The following is a 20,377-nucleotide window of genomic DNA, read 5'->3' on the forward strand; positions in this document are numbered from 1 at the left end:
TATTAATAATAAGTAAAGTAAAAGGCGTGAAACAAAAAAGCTTTCAATCACTGATGTATAGAAGACGTGAGGAAAGCTACGGTGCTTTTCCTATACGTTTTAAAATATATATATATATATAAAAAAGAACATTTATTTGAAGAAAATGACCATAAAAAAAGCCTACTTCAATCCCTCCACGGTCCATGCTTTACTGCTTAAAACTTCCTTCATGAACATTGCAATTTACATACATAGATTGGTGCGTTTGTTTTTGTATTGAAAATTTTTTTTATTTTTTTTATTTTAAATTAATATTTTTATGATTTTAAATTATTTTAATTTATTAATATTAAAAATAAAAAAATTAATTAAATATATTTTTACATAAAAATATTTTAAAAAATAATCATTAATACAATCCCGCATCATAGGACTGAATTTTGACTGCAATAATCTTATTTTTTTTAAAAAAATGAAGCGTGGGAGGAAGAAAACAAACTCAACTATCGTCAATTTTTATAATAATGGGCCCGCAGGCTTTGAAAAGAAAAGTCATCAATTTCCTTTTCTAAAACAATTTCCTAGAGCCTCCCCTTGGGCTTGACTTACGACTTTGCCGCGGCGTTACCATTTTTTAGTATTTGCTTTCATTTATTTTTTTCCCTCTCTTTTCTCATTCTCGTCTCGACTCTCTGAAAGCGCAAACCGTGACTGCCAGCCATTGGAGTGAGTCTCTCGACGAACTTTCTTCTCCTCTCAGCACGAAATTTGTCTACGAACTCTCTTTTCTTCATAAAGAACAGAGAAACTCAATATATGCACGTGCTCCATAAAACAAAGGAAATAGCCTGGTGGTGTCTTTTCCTTACAGTCTTCCACACATCCTTGTCTTTTCGTTTAATTCGAATATATATATTGATCAACAAACGGGAAAAAAACTTGTACAAGCCCAAATGAAATAAACCGCCTTTGCTTTGGTCAGTTCTTCTCCTTTTTTTTTTTTATTGGAAAACATGATTTGCATATGATCATTCACCCTCTTGTTTTCTTTAGCAGCCGAACTGAGTTTATTTATGCTTTTTTTTTTGTTTTATGTTTTGCAGGATTGGTTTTGGAAGCCAGAGTGAGTCAATTATAGTTGGTCAAAGTTATGAATCTCAAAGGAGATAAATTTGTCAGGTTTGTCACCTTTTTTAATCCTAGACACAAAACGCAGTGTTGTATGGATTTAAGCAGAGCAAACCAAAAGTAAATTGGATTTTGTTTATCATAGTATTTTGTGAATGTTTTATCAAATGACTTGAAAGGGTGGATTTGTGTTGATTCTTGTTGAGCATGTTGGGTGGTTGAAATCACTGTCAAGTGTGTGAATTACTCAATTACAGGGTTTTTTTACCCATACTTAGTTAACGATATCGGGTTATATTTTTGTTACAGGGTTGTCTTATTTTGAACATGATGCAAATTTTATATTCAATATTCAGGGTGGTTGAGATCAATGCCAGTTTGTAAATTGCACGACTTTTAACCTTTTCTCGAACCCTATAGTTCAATAAATTGGATTGTTTCGATAAGAGATTGGTGTTTACTGGGTTGAGTTTCTCATCTCCTTGATGGTTTGCTTTTTTTAATGTAACTTGTGCCTTTTGCGCTTTCAAGTTTCAACTTTTACTTTCTTATGCAGGTTTCAGGATTGGAGATCAGAGAAATCCTTCAGTTCAGAGCAGGGATACTCCATTGAAGATGGATTTTATGCAAGAAAAGTCAAACCAACTTTCAATGCAGTTTGGGATAATATCCGAAGAGGGTGGGAGATGGGTTGCGAGAGGATTAGAAGCCTAAAGAAACCATTGAGATTCTATCCTAGGGGTGCTCGCTCAGTGAAAGAACAAGGACCTAAGAAGAAGATTCTTGATCCACAAGGTTCATTTCTCCAGAATTGGAACAAAATATTTATGCTTGTTTGCGTGCTTGCAGTGGCTATAGACCCCTTATTCTTTTACATCCCATGGGTTAATGGCACTGACAAAGACAAATGCCTTGATCTGGACCATAAGATGGAAGCTGCTGCTTGTGTTCTTCGTACATTCATTGATGTCGTATACATACTTCGCATAGCCTTTCAATTCCGCACTGGGTTCATAGCCCCTTCTTCTCGTGTATTTGGGAGGGGCGAGTTGGTTGAGGATCCTAAAGTTATCGCCAAAAAGTACCTTACATCTCACTTTATCGTTGATATTCTAGCAATCCTTCCACTTCCTCAGGTATTCTTTCCCTGTTTTTTTAACTTGCATTAAGAACCATTCTTGACTTTTGCTTGATATAGTGGCGGGAATGAAGAGGACTTGTGAAAAGATGAAATCCAACCTGTGACTTACACTTACTGGGGGGGGTGGGGGGGTGGGGGATGCTTTAAATCGTATGCTTAACGTTGATGATCTTCCTAAAACTTGTATGATAAACGGTTCATTTAGACGATTTTATGTCATCTGATGCTCCCATCCTCACGTTTTAACATGGCATATATACAGATTTTGATTGGACTTACTGCATTACAATTCTTGATTATTATCACTGGAAAAACTGATTTTTAACTCAAATTTGAAATTTTAATACAAAATATGGGGGAAAAGAATGAACCAAGAGCAAATTATTGACCATTTCTAATTGAAACTTGTATACATGATTTTTTCTTTCTTGCCAAAAATCATTCACTGCTCAACTGGTGTAAGCCCTAGAAATTTGACATATCGTGCTTGTTCTGCTCAGGTAGTGGTTATAATCATCCTTCCATCAGTTGATGGCCCGGTTTCATTGGCTGCAAAGAACTTGCTTGAGATTGTAATTTTCTTCCAATACATACCAAGATTTGTTCGAATCTATCCATTGTTCAAAGAAATAACTAGAACTTCTGGCATACTTACTGAAACAGCATGGGCGGGAGCTGTTTTCAACCTCTTTCTCTACATGCTAGCCAGTCATGTAAGTTGGATTTGATACTTTACAATCTTCAACATTTTTCCGGTGTATTAAAGTGGATTGTTGATAAAGAAAAACGTGATATGCCAGATAATTGGAGCCTTTTGGTACTTGTTCTCAATCGAACGAGAAGATTCATGCTGGAGTGAAGTGTGTAAGGACCGAGCAGGGTGTGATTCTACGTACTGGTATTGTGGAAATCATCGTCAAGAAAACTACACATTCCTGACTGAATCATGCCCTTTTATCCAACCTGATCAAATTCAAAACTCATCGGTCTTCAACTTTGGTATATTTATTGATGCTCTTGATTCTGGAGTGGTGGAATCAACTTATTTTCCGCGGAAATTCTTTTACTGCTTTTGGTGGGGTTTGCGCAATCTCAGGTTTGGGGATATATGGTTTGTCTAGTTCAGTCCTTAACCAGTTACCATGCTCTCATTTGTATCATATGAAATTACATTCTCCATTGATTCATTCTTAAAAGCTGAATTGTCACTTCAGAATTTTACCAATTTAAGAATGCGAGGCAGCAAAAAATTGGCTATATTGAAATGTTGAATACCAGTAGGCAGTTTGTGGAATTGAACCCTCTAGTTCTGAATGATAGATAAAGGAACCCTATTAAAACCAGCTATTTCAAGCACCTGCCATCAGGGTTAGAATTGGACAGCATGCAGCAGGCCCTGTCTTTATTTGAATTGAATGGAAACATAGTCTATGAACCTTTAATAAAAAGAAGAAGGAAATATATGATAAACAAATGAAATTATTTACATCCTTACTCTAGTCACTTCATCCAGCTTACATATTTTCTTTTTAAATTTTGTTTTACAGCTCTCTTGGACAAAACCTTAAAACAAGCACCTTCATTGGAGAGATTCTCTTTGCCATCTTCATATCCATCGCTGGATTGGTTTTGTTTGCACTGCTTATTGGTAATATGCAGGTAATTCCTTAACATGGCCTTGCAGTAGGAAATGATGGTTAAAAAATTGTCCGTATAATGGAATATTGTGATTCTGCTATCTCAATATCACAGGGCTGTCCTTTCGTGATTCTGCTGACAATTTAAGCCTACTGAGTACCTTTCCCTTGAAAAAAGCACAAGATGTTTACCCTTACTTTTCTTTCCTTTCCCTACTCATAAGTGATAAATTATCTCGACCTTGCGAACTGTCTCTTTTGAGGCCCGTTCTTATGATTCGAAGCACTAAACAATTGTACATCCTGGTTGTCGCAGAAATATCTCGAATCCACAACTGTTAGAATAGAGGAAATGAGAGTGAAAAGGAGGGATTCAGAGCAGTGGATGTCCCACCGAATGCTCCCTGATAACCTGAAGGAACGAATTAGGCGGCATGAACAGTACAAATGGCAAGAAACCAGAGGAGTGGAAGAGCGGGGGCTAATTCGTAATCTTCCTAAAGATCTCAGGAGGGACATAAACCGCCATCTTTGCTTGGATCTGATCAAGAAAGTGAGTTCTTTTCCAAGTCTTTGTCTGTGTACTAATTTCTAGCATTATTGGATGGGCTCAACACGTGCTAAAATATTTTCTGTTGCCCTTTTTCTTTGAGAAATAACAATATCTAGAATGTTTAACAACTCTTCAGGTGCCAATATTTGAAAAAATGGATGAGCACATATTGGATGCAGTATGCGATCGTCTCAAGGCAACTCTTTACACCAAGGATAGTTACATTGTTCGAGAAGGGGACCCAGTTGACGAGATGCTATTTATCATGCGAGGTACTCTTTTAAGTGTGACCACAAATGGTGGAAGAACTGGTTTTTTCAATGCTGTCTCTCTCAAGGCTGGTGACTTCTGTGGAGAAGGGCTTCTTACATGGGCCCTAGATCCCCAATCCTCCAACCTCCCTATCTCAACTAGAACAGTACAAGCTCTGTCAGAGGTTGAGGCCTTTGCTTTGGAAGCTGAAGACTTGAAGACTGTAGCTTCCCAGTTTCGCCGATTACATCACAAGGATATCCAGCACACATTCAGGCAAGTTTTCAGGGATCGTTTCTCCTTCCTTTTCTTCTCCTGTAGACATGGAGAGAGGCTAGTAATGGAATATTTCTCCTGCTATCATTCAGGGCCTGATATAAGCAGATTCTCTCAGAATTATGCAACTGGAACGATGGATTGCTGCTTTCCCTATAAGCTCTAGTGACTATTGCAAGTTTGCAACTGACCATTGTACTGAAGTCACAACTCTTATTGGTGACATTTTGTTTTCAGGTTGTTCTCAGTGCAGTGGAGGACGTGGGCAGCATGCTTCATACAGGCAGCTTGGCATCGTCACTGTAGGAGGAAGCAGGCTAAAAGCTTACGTCAAGCAGAAGAAAAACTGCAAGATGCTTTGGCAAACGAGGCCAGTACTTCGCCAAACCTTGATGTTGCCATTTATGCATCACAGTTTGCTGCCAACGCATTAAGAAATCTGCGGCAGAATGGCACACACGCAGCTAGATTGGCGCAGAGATTGTCATTTCTGCCTCAAAAACCAACAGAGCCGGACTTTTCCGCTCAACATCACAAGTAACAGAACAGTTCAAGTGACTCTATCCTAGTTTTGCCTCATATTTGCATGCTCAAACGCCAGAGGTCTAGGTGTAAATTTGTATATAATAATGGTTTGAGCATTTAGTGTTCTGTGATTTTGACTGTAATCATTTTTGTACTTGCCCTGACAGGCTTCAAAAACGGACGCAGGGATATATATATATATATATCATCACTATCACTACCACTATATTATATTATAATGATGATTTTTAGTCTTCTTTTTGTAGAGCATAAGTGTTGCCAAATACACCAATGTTGGCCGAAATGTTGTATAGAATGAATCTACCAGAAACAGTAATCAGAAGATCCATTTCTTTTAGGTAAACTGTGAATTAGACTACATACACTTCTTATTTGTGCAAAAATTTCTACCGAGAGTAAAAGCATGATTGAAAAGGCAAAAACAAAAGGGAATATATATGTTTGTTAGTTTTTATATTTTAAAAGTGTTTATGAAAAAAATAATTATTTTTTTATGTTTTCAAATTATTTTAATGAAGTTAATTTAAAAAAATAAAAAATTATTATTTAATATATTTTTAAATAAAAAAATATTAAAAAAAAAAGAAAGCTAAAAAGCAGATTTTCGTCACATGGGGGAAAGCAAATCCAATGTACTCTCCGTATCCTTATTTTGTGAAGGAAATTCGTGGTATCGGGTAAATTCATATACCGAGGAGTTTAGACTGAATTTTTTGGCACGTGTATAAAGGCGAAAGAGTGAAGCGGGGCACTTAGCCGGTCGGAATCTTGGTCCGGTTCAACAATTATAATGGTGATGATGATTATTTTAGTAATATAGTAATGATAATAATTATATTAATAACAAAATGATGGTTATAATGGTGAACGGAGAGACCGTGATGGTGATGGTTTTAGAGCGATTATGGTTGCTATGATATGAGTAAATATCATGAGAGATGATATTGTTAAAAAAATAATTTTTTATCAAGTTAATATATTTTATTTATAAGTTAATACGCTTTAGGATTCACTGAAAAATATTTTCATGAACTTATTTTTAATGTTTTAAATGGAAAACAATTTCAACAAAACATAATAATTCAATATTCAATATTATAGATTTTTTTTTATTCAAATATTTTCTGGCAACTAAGGTGGTGGTGATGGTATATATCATACAAGCTTCTCAAAAAAGAAAAAAAATAAGGTGGCATACATCATGTTTGGCTTTGATTTTCTTTTTTCTTCCCGATGAAAGAAAATCCTCCATTTCTTATACTCAAATATGAAAGACGACGTCGAAGCATTCATTGCTCTAGTTTCCACCTTCCGGCCCACTAATTTTTAGGCCACTTTTCCATTAGCAAGCTAGTAACAAATTTGCAAGGTTGTTTTATGTTTGTGTAGTTCTTAACAATAATATATTACAATTATATTTTTAAAAAAATATATAGTAAGAGGGCTCGGTATTTTACTTTATATACACTCACATTTTACTATGTATTCGCACATTAAAATTATTATATTTTTCTTGAAGAACAAACTTATTTAACTTGGTTTTAGAGGTAGGAAGATCTTTTTCATAAAACTTATAGGTCATTACAATAATAAATAAGGTTAATTAGTCTTTTTATATTTTTATTGTACTTACTAAATTACTTTTGAAGGCAAAAAAACATTAAACTTGGGTAAAGAGGTTTTTTGATCTTCAACTTAATTTTAACACAATTAAATTACTTTATTGCTCTTGAAATTTAAAAACCTTTGCTTTTGATTTAAGGGTTCTTTTGTCTTTCACATTTAGTTATTTGTTAGTCATTGAGTGTTATTAGGGGCATTAGAGTAATTTGATAAATAAACAAATTTAAAAACAAAACTAGAGGTGTGTGAACAGTGCCTGTAGGATCCAGAAAGCATGTGGTGTTGTTTAGTGATCAAAATCTTACTTCCAAGACAGTGACTGAAGCGTCTTGACGTCCCCTCCATGTATTGTGGTGTGTCTGAAATAATTCTTACTAGTTTAGCGCGTGTAACTTTTTTTTTTTCTTCTCCTCTTCGATTTTGATGCTGGCCTTTTAAAAAATCAAATAAGCCCTAGAGGTTTATTATCCTTAAGATTTGATCACTATTCTCTTGATTATAACTTTTTTTATTTAGAATAATTTATGAACTTTTTTTTAAAATTTTATCTCCCATTGATTTTTTTTATTTGTTATTTTGATACCTAATTTTTTTTTTATTTGAGGTGATTTTTTTAATTTTTTTTTACAATTGTTTTTTACAATTTTGATACCTATTTAATTAATTAAGTTAAATTAATTGTGTGAGTGTAAACATGAAATGCTTACTTGATAATATTTTATTGTGTTTGTTTTCCGGATCACTACTCTAACAATAAATACATTGTTTTTTTAATTATTAAATTATTAATTTTTTCCATTTCTTTTTAAAGCATTGATATTACATGAATATCAATTTTTATATTAAAAAAAATAACCCCACCCCACAGCGTAGCATGTACCATCTGTCTAGTAATGTCTGTAAGCGTTCTGCGCACTCCTATTACTATTACTTCTTTTTTGAAGCTTTTAAATTTTTGGGACTACAAGTTTTTTGTTCAAACCGAAAGATGAAAATATGTTGTGAGCAATATTTAAATTAGCACTGTCTGCACCTGTGATTGGAATTTGTCTTGCAAGCAGCAAATGTGCTGCTATATATATTATTTTCAAGCTTATTTTTTAAAACACGATCAAACACCAAAAAATGATCTTCAACTCATTTTATATTCTACAGTTAAACATTGAAAAGTAACAATATACTTTTTCAAATCATTTCCTAATTGAATTCACTATTTGCTACGTAAAGAAAACCTAATAGAGAAAATAAAAACAAATGAAGAAATTTTAAACCATCAGCACACCAAACACCAACATTGGTGAAAAAATCTCAAATAGACATACCATTTAAAAAAAAATGGCGAAAAACTCTCAAATAGAAACCTCAAAACCCTAACATAAGCCTAGAAAACATTCTTCCTTATTTTTGTTGGAAGTGATATTTTTTAAATACTAACAAAAAAAAAAACTTGGGGTTATTTTTATTCATTTTTTTTAGTTTTACTCCATAGCAAATAGATAAATACTAAATGAAATCCAGGGCTCTCAGAGTCTGCAAATACGAGTTATGTTCAAAGCAAGGTAATTGAATTGTCTACAGTAAAGGAAATGGTGAAGAAAAAAGAGCAAGATCTATTTTCCATCACGAATATTTGAAACAGGTATCATATACAATACTAGAAATGAAAATGGGATTTGCACAGCAGAATACCTATTTCTATTTACACGTTGATATATTATGTTGCATGATTTGCGATTCTGCAGCATGTTTCACGGACGTCTAGATTCAGCCTTGGAATCATTACCACGCTTTGTGTAGAAAGAATTTACAGCTGCAACTTCAACTCGGGGAGACACCATTGCAGTAAGGGGCTGGAAGTTTGTATTTCCAATAAACCAATAGAGAGCCCATTTCAAATTGCAGAGCGTGTACTTGAGTGCTTTGGTCCAATTCTCCTGTTTATTGAAGCTCTGTGTAATAGAGTGGCTTTCCACTTTGTCATTCTCAATCCTGCAAGATTTATTTGTATGATTGAGTTGCAAGCAGCAAGGCACAAAAAAGAATTTCTAAACAAACATTTCCCACCAATACATTGATCCGAGGAATAAGTTTTTCATACCTTCATGTCCATGCAAAAATTCAATAGCACCATCAATGGTGAAATCCTTTTACATGCATCTTTTTTCTTTCACACACACACACATGTAATCTAATTAAACAAAAATGTAAAAAGGTTCACCAAATACAACTGCTGACACTACATTGAAATTTCAACATATGCTCCTTGAAACCAGCCATGTTTTGTAAAGCAACAGATGAACTTGAAAAAATTAGTCCACAGAATTAGAAAACTTGGCAATCCATTATTTTGTCATATTTCATGAAGGCGACAAAACTTACTTATATGGAAGTTTGAAGCGTTTCTCAGGTGGAATGTTGTTTTCTTGATCCTTTGAATATGCAAACCCCGCAAAGTCCTTGAGGCATGTTAGGAACAAAGTCATTGCTTTATCATAGCGAGTACTCCAAAACAAGTTCACTGGACCAAACCTAAGAAAAGCTCATATCAGCCAAAAGAATCCAAAAGGCAGTGAAAAATTCAAGTGTAAACCATATTCATAATTTGCAGATCCAATCTGACAACTAGTCCTAATGATCAAACCAGGCCATCCAGACAAATGGAACCAAAATTAAATCCACCACATCCCCTTTTCATGCATGCTGCATCATCTATTCATAGGATAAAGGTTTCATACTCGAATTACATTTCCCATAACAGGATAAAGCTTTCGTTCTCAAATCACATTCTCCATAATAAATTGAATCATATTAGGAACACAATAATATATGAAGGAGTAATTAATACTTACAGCTCGTAGATATTGTTGCTGCTGTCCATAATCCGGGGGTAACTCCCCATAGGAAGTATTTTTATTCTATATCTAGAAAGTAAAAATTAAGGACATGGCTATCACTTTACATGATTTTGAAACTATGAACTTCAATTTTAAAAAGATGCTTTAAAAGCTCAAAGCCAGATGGTTTTCTCAAACAGAAAACTTGTGGAAGGAAACACAAAGACTTTAACATTAGGTGTCCATCAAAGAAGGAAAAATTGAATGCCAAACGCAAGTAAAGTTACAACATATTCTATAATATAATCTAATTAAAAGATAGATTTACTGCACCAGGTCAGATTTGCAATACCTTGAGAAATCAGACAATCAATTTTCTGCTAAAGCACATGTTTTAAACTTGTAAACACCCAGAGCAGGTTTTTGACATAACTAAATTGCCAAATATGTAACTCCACATCTAATGAATACTTGTATCTTTCATATCAAAGATATTTTTTGTTTCTGTTTATAAATTACTTTAAAAAGAAAACTTGCAGTGGTAGTGACAGCAGCTAACAATCAATTTAGACATATAAAAATAACACGGACTAAAAGTTATTATTACTTGAATAAAAAGATTAGTAGTTGTTGCCAGTATCTATGCTTAGTGCATTCAGGGTCCTAAAAATCAGGTTGAAACTACTACTTACAGAGGTAAGTGCACAACCTGGGATATGCACGCCTAATAAAAATGCTAGAAAATATGGTTAATAATACCACCACCTCTCAAAGGCAAGCAAAAAGTTCTTCTATATGTCAAGTCATTTCACAGAACAAAGAGCTAAAAAATCCACCACGGTTTATGCTTCTCAAACATATGGCATATCATATATTGGTTCCTGAATTAACTTATCAAGATGGATCATTATATATGGTTCCTGTAAAAATACCACCACCTCTCAAAGGCAAGAAAAAAGTTTTTCTATATGTAACAAGGAGCTAAAAAATCCACCATGGTTTATGCTTCCCAAACATATGGCATATTATATATTGGTTCCTGTATTAACTTATTAAGACGCATCATTATATACTGGTTCCTGTAAAAATACCACCACCTCTCAAAGGCAAGAAAAAAGTTCTTCTATCTATCAAGTCATTTCACAGAACAAAGAGCAAAAAAATTCACCATGGTCTATGCTTCTCAAACATATGGCATATCATATATTGGTTCATGTATTAACTTATCAAGAAGCATCATGTAGGTACTCGAGGACATAATCTCTTTTAACAATAAGGGCTAGTTTTTCAGCATCTCCATGCTCATTTCAGATTGAATGTATCAAGGAATTTTAATAGATTGTTTTTCTTCACAGATGGCTGATGGGAAGCAAATATGTAATATGAAACAAAGGATACTGAAACTTTGGCTTGAAGTATTGGCACATTGTGTGAAGGAGAAGGCAGGCTTGGCCCCAGGCAGCATTTATCTCATCCCATTCAACCTGCATGTTCATACAACCTCATCAACAAATAGTAAAGAACAATGGCAAGACTAGAAGAAATGGTACTTTATAAGAAAACATTACTCCATGTTTAACAGCAGCATAAAGTTATAAGACCTGCAGAACCAATCAAGACATCTTCACGCTCAGAAATACAGAAGTATCCAAGCAAACTATTACACAGAAAAGAAGTCCTGAATAGCAGTTTAAATCAGCTTGATGAAGGAATTCCTGTAATTGTCAGAGCAAGAGGACATTTGCACTTAGGTTATTCTTTTACTCAACATGACCCTTGACCAGGAATTCTAAACTCAGCGAGGCATGACCGCCCACAATCTATATCTCATCAACAACCCCCCCCCCCCACCCAAAAAAAAAGAAAAAAAGAAAAAAAAAGCACTCCCTCTCCACTCCCAGATCTCTATCTAGATCCATGACTATCAACATTTGCCAATTTATATGAATGACAGAATATTAGTTCATTATGACGTGTATGAGTTTCCCCAAAAACATAGAGTACATGACTAAAGAGTCCATATTTAAATCTGCATCTGTAAAAGCACATAGACGATAGACCATGTGCCACACTATCTGACAAGATTTCCCTATTGAATGCTTTACAAATAATCTTCAACATAGAAATTGAATAATCTAATAGTAATAGTTGGGATTATGGTTTTTCTGGCTTGAGCTCGATTTAGTACCATCTTGATGGAAAGTTGAACCTAAAATCAACCCACCTTTACATTAGGGCCGATTACAAATAGCCAAGGGGAAAAAAAAAGGAGGGTGTTTATTTCATTTTAACTTGGTGCCTAGAATACCTAGGTGAGAATACAGTGCATTTCTGTGTAGCATAAAAAATTCCAGCTGTCATATCCAAATGATGAAGATGAAAAAGGACAAGCCTTATGATCAAACCCCCAGCACAGAATCTTTAAAAGCAGAAAAAAAGAAAAGGAGAAGTATATGCTTATTTCTTTACCGCAATTTTAGGAAGCCTTCCAAGTCGAAAGTTGTTTATTGTACCAAACTCTCCATCATGATGGATGGGGAAGGCATCATTCAGTACATTAGTTTTCTTCAACAATTCCAAATGAGCTTGTGAAACTTCAATTTTTGCCAGAATTGCATCTCTCTCTTCCTGTTGACCAAGTTTTTTGTCATAAAAGGCCATAAAAAAAGCAGCATTTGAATAAGCATACATCTTCAGGATCAGTGATGGATTCACAAAAATGTTTACAAATTAGTAACCAGAAGGGTAATATCTATGTAGCTTCCACCAAGAAAGTTAACATAAAGATGCGTTAATTCATTTACCATGTTGAGCTTGAAGGTAAACAATTTACCAAAGAAAGATGTCTTGTTGCTGCTGCTGCTCTATGTATCAGACTGCTTTAAATATTGTCATTGCAAGGACAATATTAACACAATATCCATCTAGAGAATTCGTGTAAAGACACCTTATTGATTTGCATGTAAAAGGTTTCTAATGATCAATTAAAAATTTCATTGTACAAAAACAACCTCTCTATCCAGCTCTTGTGGACATATAAGATGGATAAACAATAAGAGTGTAATGGAAACAAAGATATTTGATCAATAGATGACATTCAACATGCCGTACGACGCTCTAAAACCATTTTAGAATGACAGCCAAATCAAACCAAAAAAGTAAGGCAGAACAATCATTTATATCTGATGAAATGCAGTGTTAGTGGAACAGAGAAACTACAAAAAGTAGATAATCAGCAACACACCTGATGAGAAATTAACTGAAACTGAAAATTATTGAACTCCTGCCAATACCTGTTACAAATTGAATTTGTAAACATGAACAGCTAACAACTCATGAGCTGAAGTTTCTAATGCATGATGTGCATTCCAATAAAACAAATATTACATTGAAACGTCAATCTCTAAGATGGTCAGTTCAGAAAGGAACAATCTAGTCAAGCATGCACACACATAAGTAGAAATTGAAAGCCAAAAACAGGGAAGAAACTTACCGCTCCTCCAAGTCTTTAAAGCGGTCAGATTTAATTTCTAGTTCCTTCAGCTCAGCATTTACTTCTGCATATTGTTTCTCTGTTTCTTGAATTGCTGCTTCAAGTTTTCTTTCTTCTTCCTCAATCTTAAAGAGTGTCCAGAAATAATCAAATGAGTATTTTGATATCAGATAGAAAATATAATATTCAAAAGGTTATCACCCATGACAAATTCTTTCTTTCCTTTTCCTTTCCAAATAAGATTGTTAGCATGTTCAAGTAAATTGAACCAGCACTATTTCTGTGATCTGTCCATAACTTTATATACAAATTATTATTTAGTTTAACAGAAAACCAACCCAATAGTTAGCAACTTTGTTTATCCATTTAAATTTCTTAAACTTCTGCTTCATTACTTAGAGAACGGAAAGAATTTGATATCACTAATAGACCAGGATTCCTGATACTCATCACATCAATTCTTGAAATTATACCCATCATCTCCATAATAGCAGATTAAACTGGAACTCAAAAGTACATTCAACTGCATGCAGGATAGCCTGCAGCCACAACCCAGCTAAAGCAAAGGAAAAGGTTGAAATTAAAGGAATTATAAAACATTTTAATTCCTCATATCAATGCAATACGATTCTGTAGTAGCCCAGCAGGTATACCAACAATTCAGTATAAAGCAAAGGACTTGCTAAAAATCAGAATATATTTTAATTTTTACCATCTAAAGATGCCTTGATCCATGAATGAGGTTTCATAAACCTTCCTGGCATGTTTATAGATGAATGCAAAGGAGCTGGTTAATAAGTAGGCACCTTTAGTTTCTCTTTAAGAAAATCAGCCTCACTAAGAACATCACGAGCTTCCCCCTCCAAGCGCTGAAGGCAGGCTTCATAAGCTTCAATGTCCCTGTTTACATCTTCAACCTCCTTATTGAGCTTATCGGATAACACCCTCATGCATTCAAGGCATAAAGGTTGCTCAACCTGGAAGCACAAAATGAAAAACAAAGATCATGATCCCAATGCACCAATAACAATCCTCGACATCAGCCGCACAGACCATGATCCCTAAGACTAGTGAAAACCAATCTAAAGACCTTGAGATTTTTATACCTGTGTCTGGGTTGTGGCAATCTCAAATGCTCGTTTGAGAACAGTTATGGTAGAGTTGAATCCAGCATTATTGGGATGCAGCTGACCATTAGGCCCTCCTTCTATTGATGGCAAATGCGAACCACCTCCATCAGATGATGGCTCGGACTTGTACACGACCACAAAGGATTCTTCCATTGCCTTGCCAGACTGGCCAGTATCAGGCTGAACAGCTCCACTACGAGGACGTGGAGGGACTCCTGGTGCCTGGGGCTTTTGCTTTGGCAACACAACAAAAGAATTGTCCATACGTGTTAAGCCTAAAATGCTGTTGGCCCCATGTACAGAACAGCCCTGCATTCCTGCATTTATCCCATTCCAGGCAATCAAAAAAAGAAAAAATCAAATACCCCCTTACAATGAAGCATGTTCTAGCTAGATAAATCGGCCTAGATTTTACAAACTCAAAACATCGAAAGCTATTGGACCGGTCGCGTTTTTAAACCCCCAATTAGTAAGGTGACTGATGATAGCAGTTAACTTTCAGTTGACAGACTAAAATTCAATAATCGCCATAAGCCACTGAATAAATCTCACAGTTTGAGGATAAGATTAAGATATGAGAATGATTAATTCAAACAATTCAGTAACAATTTAATCTCCTCCACACTCAACCAAAAACCCATCCATCTTTCCCAGTGAAAACCACAAAACCAATTCAAATTCCATCAATCGCAAGTCATAAACACAGATAATTCTATAACAGAGATTTGAAGTTTTTAAAAAGAAAAAAGAAAAGGCTAACCGGAACGAGAAGAAGAGTCGTTCAAGAACTTGTCGGCGAAGGAATCGACGCCGACGATGCAAAGAGGGTTGCGGCAGTTCTGGCAAACCCATCGAGGAAGATTTGGATCCGCTTGAAAGGTCTGATTCCTATCGCTCATAGGATCCTCCTCCTTCATTGGTAATTTGGTTACTTTCTTTTCCTTTTTCTGTTTTGTTTTTGCTAGCTAAACTAAACAATACCATAGCAGTTTCGAGGTTTTTTATTTATTTATTTTATGGGAAAATGTTTTTAGAAGGGTAGGCTACTAGACTAGCCGTAGCTCGACGGGCTGGCCTGAGCCTTGAGCCTTGAGCCTAGAAGACTTTGGAGGTGCCCGTGTAAGAATTCCAAACCCATAAGTCTGACTCAAGTCACAATCTCCCAACGGGCCAGCCCAACCCACCCATCTTTTTAAGGGATGCAATAGTCAAAATAGAAAAGGATGAAAATACAATGAAATTTGGATTTTAATATAGTCAACTATAAGCCCAAGTGACAACCCAAAATTCACAAGCCCATCACAGCCCAAAAACAATGAGGGCTTTCCTTTCAATTTAAGGGCATCCTGCCTCCATTCCCCTCTTTGACCAAAATCTTCTCAATCAGTTTCCCTTCTCCAAAACCAAAACCAAAACCAAAACCAGCAGCAATGGAAGATCACAAGGATCCTATGCCCTTCCAGATCTTCGCAAAATTTCTAGACGGCAAAACAAAAGTCTTGAATTTCAAAACCCCAAGCTCATGTACCGCCCAAGCAATCAAGCAGCAAATCTTCCAAGTCACTCAAATCCCTATTCACTATCAACGCTTGATGTGCAGAGGGTTGCAATTAAACGACGATGCAATCATCACTACCCCCGAATCCACCGTCTGTCTTCTCCTCCGTCTCCTAGGTGGCAAAGGCGGTTTCGGGTCACTTCTCCGTGGGGCCGCTACAAAAGCGGGCCAAAAGAAGACGAATAATTTTGACGCGTGTCGGGATATGAGTGGAAGGAGGTTAAGGCATGTGAATGCGGAGAAGAAGTTGGAGGAGTGGAAGGCGGAGGAAGAGGATAGGAGGATGGAGAAGATGGCGGAGGAGTTTATTAAGAAGAAGGCTAAGAAAGGGAAGAAAGGGGTTGGAGATGGTGAGGCGGAGAAGTATGTGGCAAAGTATAGGGAGGACTCGGCGAAATGTGCTGCAGTAGTTGAGGAGGCTGTGAGGGAGGTTCTTGGGAATGGGAATGGGTTTAGGAAGAGAAAGGGGAAGGGGAAGGGGGTTGTGGACGGCGCAGAAGCGAAGAAATTAAAGATTTGGTGAGTGTTCTTAACTTTTTGGATTTAAATGCTTTTGCTTTTTTCTTTATTTCTTAGCTGGATAAGAAATAGTTTAAGTTTTGAAAATTGGAAAGGTTTATAGCGGGGTGTATGAAAATGAAGATTAAGGGTTTGGGAGTGCAAAGTTGAATTTTTATGTGCTATATAGGATTCTGATTTAGTAACCTCAAGTTTCTAGGTTATCGAAATTGTGTAGGTGTGTGATTAGTGTTGTTTTGGTGCGCATGGTAATGAAAATTTTATGCTTGAAACATGTTTTCTTGGACCATTTTACCTGATTCTTCTTAGTGGTGTTGTATTTTTGTCTCTTTCCTATCTTCCGTGTAATGCATACATTGAATTTTTGTTGATTGAATTTTTGTTAGGATGGGCAAGAGAAAAGTGGATGAAAGTGACAGTGAAGGAATGGACGAAGATAGCAGTGATGAGGAAAATGAGAAATCTGTTGTTTTAAATAATGGTAGTCATTCAGATTCAAATAAAGAAGTTGAGGGAAATTCAGACTCAGTTACTGGAATTCGAGACGGAGAATGTTCTGGTGGTGCCTCATGCAGCTCTGAGGAAGAAAAGGAGGCTTCTTCAGAGCGAAGCTTGAAATCTAATCCCTGTGGAGAAGTTGCCTTGAACAAAGAGGATGAATTGGTTGAAGCACAGATTCTTGAGGAAACAGTAGCACAGAATGCCAATGTAGCTTGCTTGAAGACAGAAGAGATTTCTGAAACTGAAGCACTTGAGGCTGAAAAGAAGGAGAATGTTGGACCTGATTCTCAATGTCCAGATGCTTCAAGTTCTGGAAATGGAGGAATTATTGAAAGCGGACTGGTTATTCCTGAAGCCAATGGTTTCTCTCAATCAAAACCTGAGTCAAATGAATTAGTTAACGAAGGCAATGGAGATATGGAGAAACCACTAATTTTTGATGAATTCAATTCAGCATCAGAGTTGGAGGTGTGTTCATCAACACATTTACTTAATTTGCTTGACTAAGTGCCATGTTGTCAATTCCCATTTCTTTATATCAAAGTTTTGACCTATCAAAAACAAAAATTATGTGGTTAGCAATACATAATGATGTGATCTTACACATGTGGATGGAGAACAAGGATCCATAGAGTTAATACCACTGGGAAATTATGCTTTTATTGAGTACAGTTGAGTAGACAAAAGAAGTCGATATGCATGTATCAGAAACCTAGGGTCACATGTCATGATTAGCGTTATAGGTTGAGTGTGAATGGAATTGCGACCTCTTGACTACCCTTCCATCTTCATTTTTCTTCATTTCTTCACTATTGTATTTCTAACGAAGTAAGCAAAGTAATAGAAGGTTGGTCAGAAGGTCAGCTGCTTAATCAACTTTCAACTTTTCACTCTGCTGTAGTATGCCTATGTCTCTGCATGGGTCTTGCGACTGCTGGGATAGGGTAGGTGTTCCAAATTTGAATTTATGGACCTGGATGGTTTTCCTGATCAAACAATTAACAGAAATTGGAGCAATAAGACTTGTTGCTGCTCTGATTAGAGATGTGGTTCGAGAACTGTAACTTGAGCTGTATTTCTATCTCTTCCAGAAGCCATCGGAAATAAGCCTAAATAAATATAGGAGAACATGTTTTTCCAATCACTGAGAGCTGATGGCTCATTTGTTAATGCAAACATGAACTTATGATATAAAATAGCATGTCTGCATTTTCATTGCTATCAATGGTATAATGCTTGCTTAGTTAATGAAGCTCAGTTTCTGCAACTACTTGACACACTCTTTTGTCGTTTCCTTCTGAAGGTACTTGGCATGGAAAGGCTGAAGACTGAGCTGCAGGTCCGTGGGCTTAAATGTGGAGGTACTTTGCAGGAACGCGCTGCACGGCTTTTCCTCTTGAAATCTACCCCTTTGGAGAAGCTTCCCAAAAAACTACTTGCTAAGAAATGAGCCTACTTGTTTTGATTCATCTGACATGGTAGTTTTTTGAGGTTTTCATTCCTTTCCAATGTATAGTTTTGAAATTCGTACTTTTTTACTTGTTATATTATTACTTGTTTGGCACAACATAAATGGTTGGAGCTTGCTTGTGGAAGAACGACATGTGTTCTTGGTTATTCTTAGCGTTCATATTCAAATGCATGCTGAAATTGCCATGTAGCGTATTCATCTGTGCTATTGAATGCTGGAGTCGAGTTTTAATCCATGCAGAGTTAGAATGATTTTGCAGTTTTGCAGCATTACTATCCTGGACTTCAGGGGACCTTTTGAGAGAACATTTGATCACCGCCATTTTTGGTCATCTTTGTCATAGTTACGAGTTAAAAAATATGAAGATGTCGATGGACTGGGCTGGTTTTATCTAATTCGTGATCTGAGACATAAAAGAAAAAATAAAGATGGTGACATGCTAGACAACATATTTTAAGAAAAATATTGAAAAATCAATTTAATTTAATTCAAGAAAATTCTTTTAAAAGAAGATAAATCTAACAAAGAATAACAAATAAAAGAAACCATAATAAACCAAGTAATTTTTAAAATAAGTGAAAAATCATATATAAAGAAAAATAAATAAATAAATTATGGATTCCAATATCCAATCAAATCAAATGCTTAATGATGAAACTAAAAAATGAGTTTTAAAATAAGTAAATAAATAAATAAACTCGGGTAAATTTTCTAAATATGGATTAAGCTTTCAAATTCGCAACTTCTTAAATCCTAGATTTGGAGTCAATTACTAAGTTTAATTTAATGTTGAAAGATGAAATTTTAAAAAATATATTAATTTAAAAAACTTGTCAAAGTAAAAACAAATAGCAATAAAAAAAGGATAAAATCTTATATATAAATATAATAAAAGATGATGAAATTGTAAAAAAAATCAATTTTAAAAATCATCCTAAATAAAATAAATAAAAATCAAAAGAATAATGATAAATCTGAAAAAAATAAAGGATAAAATTAAAAAATAAATTCAATTCTATAAATTAATTGAAATAAACAAATTACAATTAAAAAATCATCGACCAAATCTTAAGGACCAAACAAACTAAAAGGATGATATGAGATGTTGCACGGCTAGGCATGAAATCCGAAAAAGAGAGAGAAAAGAGGGGGAAAGGAGAAGAAAGCCAATTATTATCAAACCGAAGGTCATATAGTAAAACACGTTGTCCATTAATCGCGTGAGGAATCAGAAAACACCAAGAAAACTCATTTTCTACCTCTATAAGCCACCACGTGTGCTGCTGGAAGATAACAGAGTGACTCACATGAACATGCCATCAACTTTTCTTTGTTTTTTATTTTTTTATTAATTATATTATTGAATTGCTTCTGGGACAACATGACTATTGCCAAAACACTAATGTGAAATAACTATTATGCCCTTAAAGTCAACCCTAAGAATTTTTCAATTCAAAGGTAATAGAGTAATCACAATGTGCATAGCAAAAGTAATTGTCAAAAAAGCCCAGACACCAAAGATTTTTTTTTCTTTTTAAGGGTAACAAAGTAATTTAACTGTTTAAAAAACTATAAAAAGACTAAGATATCTTTAAACAATTTTAGAATGACAAATGGACCCTTTAAAAAAACTTTTTTACCCTTCAAGACTAGTTCTTTGGTTTTTCCAGCGAATGACAAAAATATTAATTTACTATTATAATTCACAATAAATAGGACAAGTGTAGAGTACT

At 35.2% G+C, this 20,377-nt stretch overlaps 3 protein-coding genes across 8 annotated transcripts; 2 read left to right on the top strand and 1 right to left on the bottom strand.

Annotated features, from left to right (window-relative positions):
- The first annotated feature begins 639 nt into the window (after window positions 1-639).
- LOC133691167 (probable cyclic nucleotide-gated ion channel 10) lies at window positions 640-5,759 on the top strand. Of its 5 annotated transcripts, XM_062111543.1 has the most exons (10): window positions 643-959; window positions 1,086-1,161; window positions 1,420-1,574; window positions 1,667-2,246; window positions 2,752-2,964; window positions 3,052-3,362; window positions 3,799-3,910; window positions 4,205-4,441; window positions 4,578-4,969; window positions 5,207-5,759. In XM_062111543.1, the coding sequence occupies exons 4-10, from the start codon at window positions 1,797-1,799 to the stop codon at window positions 5,508-5,510; spliced, it is 2,019 nt and encodes a 672-aa protein (XP_061967527.1). In that variant the 5' UTR covers window positions 643-959; window positions 1,086-1,161; window positions 1,420-1,574; window positions 1,667-1,796; the 3' UTR covers window positions 5,511-5,759. The 5 variants fall into 5 exon arrangements, with proteins under 5 accessions (XP_061967528.1, XP_061967524.1, XP_061967527.1 ...); XM_062111544.1 differs by lacking the exon at window positions 1,420-1,574 and having other exon boundaries at window positions 640-959; window positions 5,062-5,306; XM_062111540.1 differs by lacking the exon at window positions 1,420-1,574 and having other exon boundaries at window positions 642-959.
- A 2,969-nt stretch (window positions 5,760-8,728) lies between these two features.
- On the bottom strand, window positions 8,729-15,589 carry LOC133690889 (beclin-1-like protein). Of its 2 annotated transcripts, none has more exons than XM_062111161.1 (10): window positions 15,356-15,589; window positions 14,572-14,912; window positions 14,272-14,442; window positions 13,466-13,590; window positions 13,217-13,265; window positions 12,442-12,600; window positions 11,371-11,456; window positions 9,988-10,053; window positions 9,518-9,667; window positions 8,729-9,127 (listed from the first exon to the last, which is right to left on the bottom strand). In XM_062111161.1, exons 1-10 carry the CDS (start codon window positions 15,510-15,512, stop codon window positions 8,887-8,889), a joined length of 1,545 nt encoding a protein of 514 aa, XP_061967145.1. In that variant the 5' UTR covers window positions 15,513-15,589; the 3' UTR covers window positions 8,729-8,886. The 2 variants fall into 2 exon arrangements, with proteins under 2 accessions (XP_061967145.1, XP_061967144.1); XM_062111160.1 differs by having other exon boundaries at window positions 9,988-10,059; window positions 15,356-15,588.
- A 22-nt stretch (window positions 15,590-15,611) lies between these two features.
- LOC133690841 (uncharacterized) lies at window positions 15,612-18,790 on the top strand. The gene is made up of 4 exons (XM_062111110.1): window positions 15,612-15,621; window positions 15,916-16,672; window positions 17,059-17,641; window positions 18,477-18,790. Exons 1-4 carry the CDS (start codon window positions 15,612-15,614, stop codon window positions 18,621-18,623), a joined length of 1,497 nt encoding a protein of 498 aa, XP_061967094.1. The 3' UTR covers window positions 18,624-18,790.
- The last annotated feature ends 1,587 nt before the right edge of the window (window positions 18,791-20,377 follow it).

The sequence above is a fragment of the Populus nigra genome, chromosome 4 (assembly GCF_951802175.1).
Source record: "Populus nigra chromosome 4, ddPopNigr1.1, whole genome shotgun sequence".
Lineage (NCBI taxonomy): Eukaryota > Viridiplantae > Streptophyta > Magnoliopsida > Malpighiales > Salicaceae > Populus > Populus nigra.